Below are 8491 nucleotides of genomic sequence, written 5' to 3' on the forward strand. Positions count from 1 at the left end.
ACTGACTGTTTATTGTCCAAATAAACACATCCTAGAGTATTATTACTCAAAAAAGATTTTTTCAGAGAGGTTTCCAAGAAATTCTGTTCACTGCTTTTATGGCCCATTGAGTGATAAATTATCATAAAACTTTTCTGGTATCCATTTGTGTACTCACTTTGAAACTGAGCTAATTTACTGATATATTTATTCAAGGAATTGGGCTTGGTGGAATTAGTTATCTGTACCCTGAAAGCCAGTCTATCAGCAGTATACAAAACTGTCCAATCACAAATGAGTACCATTACACTGAAAAGTAAAAATCAAAACTGAAAACTAAACAAACCATCATATGGGGACCGGAATTTAACTCCTTCTTCTGTGATCTCTGCCAGTTCAAGAAGTGATACCATTTGGAATCCACCTGAATCAGTCAAGAGTGCCCTGTCCCATTGCATAAAGTTATGAAGCCCTTTAAATTTATTAAGGAGATCCTTTCCCTGTGAAAAATGGAGAAACGAAAAATAAAAATACAGTAAATCTATAAGAAATTTTCATGAACATTTTTCATATTTCTTAGCCATTATACATGTACACAACATTGCTCTAGAGAAGACTCACACAAAGATGAAAATGACTGAAAATGAAGGCTGACAAAAATGAACTGCACACAAATTGATTTGAACAAAATTTAAATAAGAGTTCCATCAATCACAAGATAAAGAAATTTATGTTGCAAAAAGTGAGATGAGGGCTCATTTTTGCTGGTCATTTTATTTACTCCTTTGGTTATACAGTATGCAATGCAAGAATCCAGGAGTGTTTTCTATGCCTAGACCTATGACATGACATTTGTGGAGCAAAAGGTTTGTTCTCCATATAAACAAACCAGGGGCCATACTTAATAAAAAAAAAATATGTATATTTGTGACTAGTTTACTCTTCTATAAAAATAAATATAATTGCAGTAACTGGAAATTCGGGAACTATGCTTGTAATTTTGTTACTTGGTCTGAATTGTTGCTATTAGCAGAGCCTACCAATTTCAAATCAAAGCCCTACAAAAGCATCTCAAAAGATATTTACAGAAAGTACACAACAGTACTTACTGGACGGGTTCCCAAGTGGTAAGTATTCCCAAGAATGATTTGGGCATTGGCATCCTTGACCTGTTCTGGAAGCAAACCCTTCATGGTACCCTGTAACAGAAACAGAAAATGCAGATATGAAATACTCCAGAGTACCTAAAGTTTCATAACAAACTTGATATTGTACAGCATCCCAAGCACCTATTCACAAAATGCTGCATCTAACATTTTTATGGATGTTAATATATGTATGTGTACTTCCTAATAAACCAGTAGTTTACACGAGATTTAGCTGTTCCTCTATAATAGTGAAAACAACACTAATGTACACATGAGGCAGACTATGCTGGTTAAAGAATGCTCTGCATGAGGAGCCCCAAAGCAGGTTGCCATCTGAAAAACAATATTTAGAGATTTTGTTTTAATAAGTTTTCTGCTACCATAATTTCAATTATGAGAATTACTTCTACTTCTACAAAGACCTACTACTATGCATTTAAGATGTTTACACTCATTACAACATTGCTTCTATTGTGGGTATCAAAACTTATTTTTAAATAATGAGGATTTCTTTCTACAAAGTAAACCCTTAATCTATATACATACACCTTAACAGAATACCACAAGGAGGGGAGGCTACATCACATACTGACTGTTAGAGATTGAATTACAAGACTGATTGTGATAAGATGGGTTGGGAGAGGCATCACTGAATAAATTGCCTTCCATGAGGAAAAAAAATGGGGATGAAAACGTTAAATGGTGTTCAAAAGAGGGATGATTAAGGGTCAGAGCCCTAATGTTAAAAGGCTAATGAAAAAAAGAAGCAAATCCACCTCCTTCCAGATTTCATATGGCTCACAAAACTTTTCACAACATGAAACTGATTATGAAAAACTTAAAGTAAAAGGTGGGGTACCTTCAGTGATGCCTGATAACACAAGAGACTATGTTAAATACAGTAGTTGACAATGGTATACTGCATAAAAATAACTTATACTGATTGAGATGAAACTACTGTGATTCTATTACTGTATACTGAAGTAGTATAGAAACCAGAGAGTGACAGCACTGCTAACATAACATGACACTTTTCTCACAGATTACCACCCAATACTATAGAAAATAAACCCCTAAAACTGCAATTATTAGATGGTACTCTTCAATTTGTAATATAAAAATCATGCCATCAGTTTGTAATATAAAAATCAATGTAAATACAATAAAACATAAGTTTATTTACAAAAATATAGTGTGTTGTGTTATATTAACAACCATAAGAAAGTCATTTACATCACTAAAGTTTGCAGAGATTATTGATGCACATAACAGCTCTGAGCTACAGACAATTCCCTTCGTATCTAAACAGTAGAATTAACTTTTAATGCCAACTGCTTTGTGAACTTTGGTATCTTGCTTTTTCATCCCATTATAACATTTATGCATGATCATCTGTATTTAAAAAAAATAAATAAAGGGCTCTCTTGAAAAGTTTACATTTCTCATCCTTCTTCTGTCACCCTGCATTCAGATTTTCTTTACTTACTCCCATCGCTGGAAGCTACAATTATGAAGGGTGAATGCAGCCAAAAGGTTCCTTGAAACACAAATGACCGATCTCTTTATCTAATACTGTATAAATCTTTCTCTCACAAACACAGAAACTTGTGCATGTGTAAGGAAGCCATGAGTCTTGGGGCAAGCAATGCAGCTAATCTGGCTTTTTGAAGGAGGCTGCAGACAAAGAATACTAGAAATCTGGCCTACCTCACCTGCTACTGGTATCTATGAAGCACAGAACAGAAGTAAAATAAAAGAAAATTTATCAATCTTTATAATTTTGTCAGTGACCTACAATCATGACTAATTTTCCAAGGCTCTCCCTCCAGCATTCCTTCTTTTAAATTTTACTAAAAGTCAATTTTTTTATTTTCTTTCCATTTTATCTATCTGTCTAGACAGGGATATTGCAAATTACTGGACTGTAGTCAGGCTATCTGGCTGACACACAGCCAATGTCATGAAAACTATGTAGCAGAGGAAAATCTTGTCTGTCCTTTGCATCCTTAGATTGTACGTGTCTCTCAGTGAATACCTTTTCCTTCAGAAGATTAAAATAAAGTACACTAACTCAATGTGTCTTGAATAATATTGACACTGGTTGTTTAAAATTTACAGTTTAAGAGCAAATTAAAGAAATTCCAAAATAAGGGATGTCAAGTAAGTAGAGACTGAAATTGTGTTTGAAGGGATTAAGTGTAATTATATTAGTTGAAAAATTGTGAGTAGGTTCCCACAATGTCCCTTGAAAAGTTTACAACATTGAAAATTAAATATATTTATGGCACATAACATTAAAAACCAGTTTAATCTTACCTGAGTTCCAACAGGCATAAACATGGGCAATTCTACAGTGTAATGAGGCAGCTTCATAAGACTTGTACGAGCTTTTGATTTTGCACACTCAGCTAGTATACTGAAACTGAGGGCAGGACTTGAACTGCTACTGCTAACTGTTGCAGCTGTTGCTGCTGCAGTTCCCACTGCAGATGCAGTGACTGAATTCTTTACTGCAGCTGCCATCCCTCAAAAATCTGAAATAAAAACCCCATAACTGCAATGATCAAGTTTAACGCCAGTACAGTATACTGTAATGTTCTATTCATAGAAAAAAATTTGAAAATCTATAAGGAAAACAAACTAACCATACAACCAAGTATGCACAAAAAAGTCAGATGTGCAATATGATATTATATACAGTTGATTTTTTAAAACAAAAAAGATATATCAGTGATCACAAAAAGTTTAGAAATGAAAACCATTTTCATGCTATAAGCATCTTATTTTCTCTGAGTCAGAAGCCAAAGGTGAATAAATCTTCTGGATCAACAGTAAGGCTACTAATAATTGTAAAACAATGCTTATTATTCAAGATACAGTTAAATGATGGAAATGCAATCCACTTTCTAAATGAAAACTTTTTTCCTAGTTGAAAGTCTGTCACATTCATGTGCTTAGCTCTTATTTGCCTAAATTACTTTTTAGACCTGTGTGCTGTTGGATTCCATTACTATAATACAATCTATGATGTTCACCCTTCTCCTGACTGTCCTGCTGCCTAGGCTACTGACCACATTTTTGTCAAAAGATCTCACTCTGAAGACATTCCTCTTCTATTCCTTAAATTTCAGAGAATTTCTCAAAATCCTTTTTCTACGAGTATGTTTTGCCTTTCCCAAGGACTACTCTCCTCCAGTTCAAGCTTTTAACTGATAGCTCAAGGGTGCCCTACCACCGATATTGACTGTTCTCCTACTGTTCTACCAAATTTATACTGATTTTTCTTGACCAAAGCTACTCACCTTACATTATGTTTTCCTTATCATACCTTGTTTCTATAAAAAAAAAAAAGTCATAAGATCTGGATCTTTCAATGTTTCCTGTACAAGCATCTTAATTTGGAGAGGCTGACTGTGGGTTGATGATTCACAGTGTTACCTCAGCAAGGGAAGAAGGGTAACTGAAGATCTACTTTATTCTTATGTTACCTCAGGAAGCAATAGGTGCCATTAGTTTATTTTAGATACTTTTCAGCAAAAAATTCCTGTTATTTACTGTAAAAAACAAAATACAGTATAACAGTGACCAAACATGCATCATACTATCCAGTTTACAGATGGGTATAAAAGCCTACCTACAAAATCAAGAATAAAAGCCTACTTACAAAATCAAGACAAATGTTGATGAACTCCACCCTGCACTCCATATTCAGTGTACTTAATGTCATAAGCATCCAGAGAAAAAAATTTTACAATTTAAAATTTTTTCCAATTTCCCTCATAATTTTGACTGCTGATCCCCCTAGTTTCCCCACATTCAGTACAGGCAGTCCCCGGTTTACGACGTGGTTTCCATACGTACGCCGCATCGTAAACCGAAAATTGTCGTAAACTGAAAAATGGTAAAAATGGTCAAACATCCAAAGAAAACCTTACTTTTTTTTAATGCTTTTGGTGCATTGAAAATGATGTAAATCGCATTTTTATTGAGTAAAAAAAAAAATCTAAATTTTTATTATTCTGCCGTTTTGGAGCCATATTTCTTCCGTCGGACTGCCTATATTTTGTCAGTGTTGCCAGCATTACTCTTTTGACATTATTACTATATTTTTGGTAATTAAAAGTGCTATACGAGCATTCAAGAATTCAACTTGCTGACCTACAGCTATCTTCATCTGTCCCTGATTGGATTTGATTGGATATAGAATTTAGGCCAAAAGCCAAGCACTGGGACCTATGAGGTCATTCAGCGCTGAAACGAAAATTGACTGTAAAAGGTTCGAAACGTGTACTGTAATAGGAGGAAAACCTCACAGTTGCAATATGAATAAATTGTTAGGAGAGGGTGGAAAGTAAGATGGAAGAAAGAGAATATGAAAGGGGTACAGTAAAAAGAACAAAAGAGGTTGCAGCTAGGGGCCGAAGGCAAGCTGCAAAGAACCTTAAATAATGCCTGAAGTGAACAGTATGACATGCACTGATAGCACTACCCCTCTACAGGGAGTCCCTGATATCTTATTTCACCATTCTTCTGAACAGCCTTGAGCTATTTCTACTACTTTCCCATAAAGTAGAGCACCTCTTACACCATTCCCATGAGACACAAAGCCAAAGACTGCAGCAAATTGCCTAAACAACTTTTCCAAGTCAATTATAAAACTTTTATCTAATGACCTTAGTATTCTAAAGTTTGCTTACATCACCCTTAAAACACACAAGTTCAACTAAAGTTCTGGAGTTTCCTTGAACCACCCAGAGGGCACTGACCATGACCATATGTGAGGTAAGTTATGAAATGAAGTAGGAATCTGGCCAGCCAATAGAGACATCTCAAATCTAAATCAGCTAAAAGTTCTTAATAGCCATATCTTGATTAACAGTTAACGGTAAGTTTTCATTTTAAACAATAACTGCATTCTGGAGTTGAAAATATAATTTTCCCATGTTTTAATGTGTTCTTTGAACATTTCTGAAATTAATTATAGTAGTAAATTAGTAGTTTTAGATACTTGGTTGCAGCCTACCCTAATCACACCTCATCTAACTTTACCAAGGATGTTGGGCCCCCACCCCACTAAATTAACCTACAGCACTGCAAACTAAAGTCAACAGGGTTAGGTCATGACCCTCTTAATTCTAATTAACCTCACATAAGACATCAGGTCCTTACCTAGCTGGAGGGGGACCTCCACAAACATAACTTTAGCCAAAATAATCCAAGGAACAAGAGTTCCAAGTCTGCACCAAAGGAACCATAACTAAGAACTGAAGCTGGTTTTTTCAAGCATAGGCTAGTCTGAATTACAGTCCCACTTAATTTGTGAAACAATAAAACAGCCTATTGACCTTTTGGTTATGTTTTTGTTTATATTTATTCCTTTTGTATGTGTTTATGGTATTGAAAGCCTACTGCTTATGTTTTCAAGTTCATCCCCAAGGCGCTGGTATTAGGCCTAAATGCTGCGCCCATTCTGCATGTAAACACAGTTACCGAACAAGAAGGAAGCTGCAGTAGTTTTCAGTTTTACCTCATTTCTAGCAAATGTCGTTACCCGCTTGGACGTCTTCTGAGTTCTTTGTCTGGCCCGTGTTTCGGCATGGACTTGCCGGGGCACCTGACGTGATTATTTTGCCCAAGCAATTGTGGGAAATGATGACAGGCATATTTGGGCTACGTCTTTTGTTGTTTTCATCTGGAAATGTGGGCAATTGAACAGTACTCAAACCGGTCAATATTACGGTTGTCGACTGGCGTGAACAGGACGACGCAGCAAGTAGCCTAGTCTTCAGTTTTACGTAACTCTGCTATAGATTTTGGTGATTTTAAAGTAACGCACATCAAAGAGACTTTGCGTATGAACAAAGCAAAAAATAAAAAATAATAAATAAATACACGAAGTAGGTATTAAAGCAAAAAAAAAAGGCCACCTGAAGAGGTATCGTGTAGGCTTAGGCTCCTAATATAATGTTAAAACTGACTAGGCCTAGCGGCAACCTGCGGCAGATCTCCAGCTCATGTTTTATCTTATGTATTGACCCTTAATAATAATCGAAATTCAAAAATTTAGTGGCTAATTCATTCCAAAAATACTTACCTTCAAAATTCGAGCCAATTCCAGACATGAGTAATGACTGACGACTATTCACAGACCAATACTGTTTGCTAGTTCCACATTTGACAGCTAGTTGTAGTAGTAGTTACATGCTTTAAATTTTAAACAGCTCACACGTAGTCCTAGCTTGCCTTTAATTGTGCAGTACCATATACTTTTGATAAATAACTTCCTATTCTTAGTTCCTCGCTAGAAATGTTTGTTAAAAGTAAGATATTAATCTACATTTATCTTACTAATATAACTGCTGCATGTCTAATCCGATCCTAATAATGTTGTACGCTGAGCAACAGAGTAAAAAAAAGTTCCAAATATCCAGTAACTTTTTCTGAAGCCAACCAGTCTTTTTTTCTGTGCTATCGCATAAAGTCTTTCTCATATCTTAAAATTTCTTACAGATACTCTGCCTTGACTTTTTATTAATTCCTCTTTCCCATATTTGACCTAGTTTTGAATGACTTGTAATCGTTTTTTTTTAATATATTCAAGTTTCCCTAATTTTATGTCGAACCCCTTTATATATTATTGATGGTAGTTTGAGTAATACAGAATAATTTTTCTTTTATATTTGCCTAAAACTATTACACAGAGAAACTACTGCTATTGCTGTTGGGAGGATACTTCGGATAAAGTAGCTTGTTCATTATATCCCTCAAGAGACTGGATAAACCAGCTGTCTCACATCTTAAGGCCTAACATGCTGTGTATCTTAGTGCTCTCAGTATTCGCTCTATAAACTTGGCAAATTTTTTTTTTGCGACGCATTTTAAATGTTTTTCAGTTAGCTACATAACATCCATGGCATTATAATCGTTGCCGTTGTTAGTCGCTTCCATTGCAGCTTCCCTCATCAACCTGCTAAGAATTGTATTTGTGAGTGAGCCATTTTTACCCTGTTTTTCTTGTTATGAGCTCTTTGCATTATTAACTGTAACAACTAAGCATTTCATGTGCTTTATTATTCCTATTCCCTCTTCAGTGTATTGCGTGTCTTTTACGTTATTTATACTGTAACAGTCGTTGAACATCAATGTATCGCTTGTATCCCTATTCATATTTAAGCCATATTCCCAGGCTATTTTCATAAGAACTTATATAGCTTCTACTGTTTCTACCAAGGAATGACTCAGGATCAGTCCCGTCATCTGCATAGAACAATGCCACGATTCTTGGAATTTCGTCCCCAAATCCTACCTCAGTATCTTCTGGCTTTCCGTTGATCAGGTGAGTTATAAAAAGTAAATACACGGTT

At 35.4% G+C, this 8491-nt stretch overlaps 1 protein-coding gene across 3 annotated transcripts in view; it reads right to left on the reverse strand.

Moving 5' to 3' along the window:
- Tgt (tRNA-guanine transglycosylase) overlaps window positions 1–7921 on the reverse strand; it is a 90876-nt gene extending 82955 nt beyond the window's left edge. The window contains exons 1-4 of one of the 3 annotated variants that reach the window (XM_067091353.1): window positions 7222–7921; window positions 3444–3661; window positions 1089–1178; window positions 326–479 (exon numbers count right to left, since the gene is read on the reverse strand). In XM_067091353.1, the coding sequence (XP_066947454.1) occupies window positions 326–479; window positions 1089–1178; window positions 3444–3650 (451 nt within the window). In that variant the 5' untranslated portion in view covers window positions 3651–3661; window positions 7222–7921. Of the gene's footprint in view, window positions 1–325; window positions 480–1088; window positions 1179–3443; window positions 3662–6654; window positions 6675–7221 lie in introns of those variants that run through there. The other 2 variants (XM_067091351.1, XM_067091352.1) reach the window with 2 other exon arrangements.
- Window positions 7922–8491: the final 570 nt, after the last annotated feature.

The sequence above is a fragment of the Macrobrachium rosenbergii genome, chromosome 48, assembly GCF_040412425.1.
Source record: "Macrobrachium rosenbergii isolate ZJJX-2024 chromosome 48, ASM4041242v1, whole genome shotgun sequence".
NCBI lineage: Eukaryota > Metazoa > Arthropoda > Malacostraca > Decapoda > Palaemonidae > Macrobrachium > Macrobrachium rosenbergii.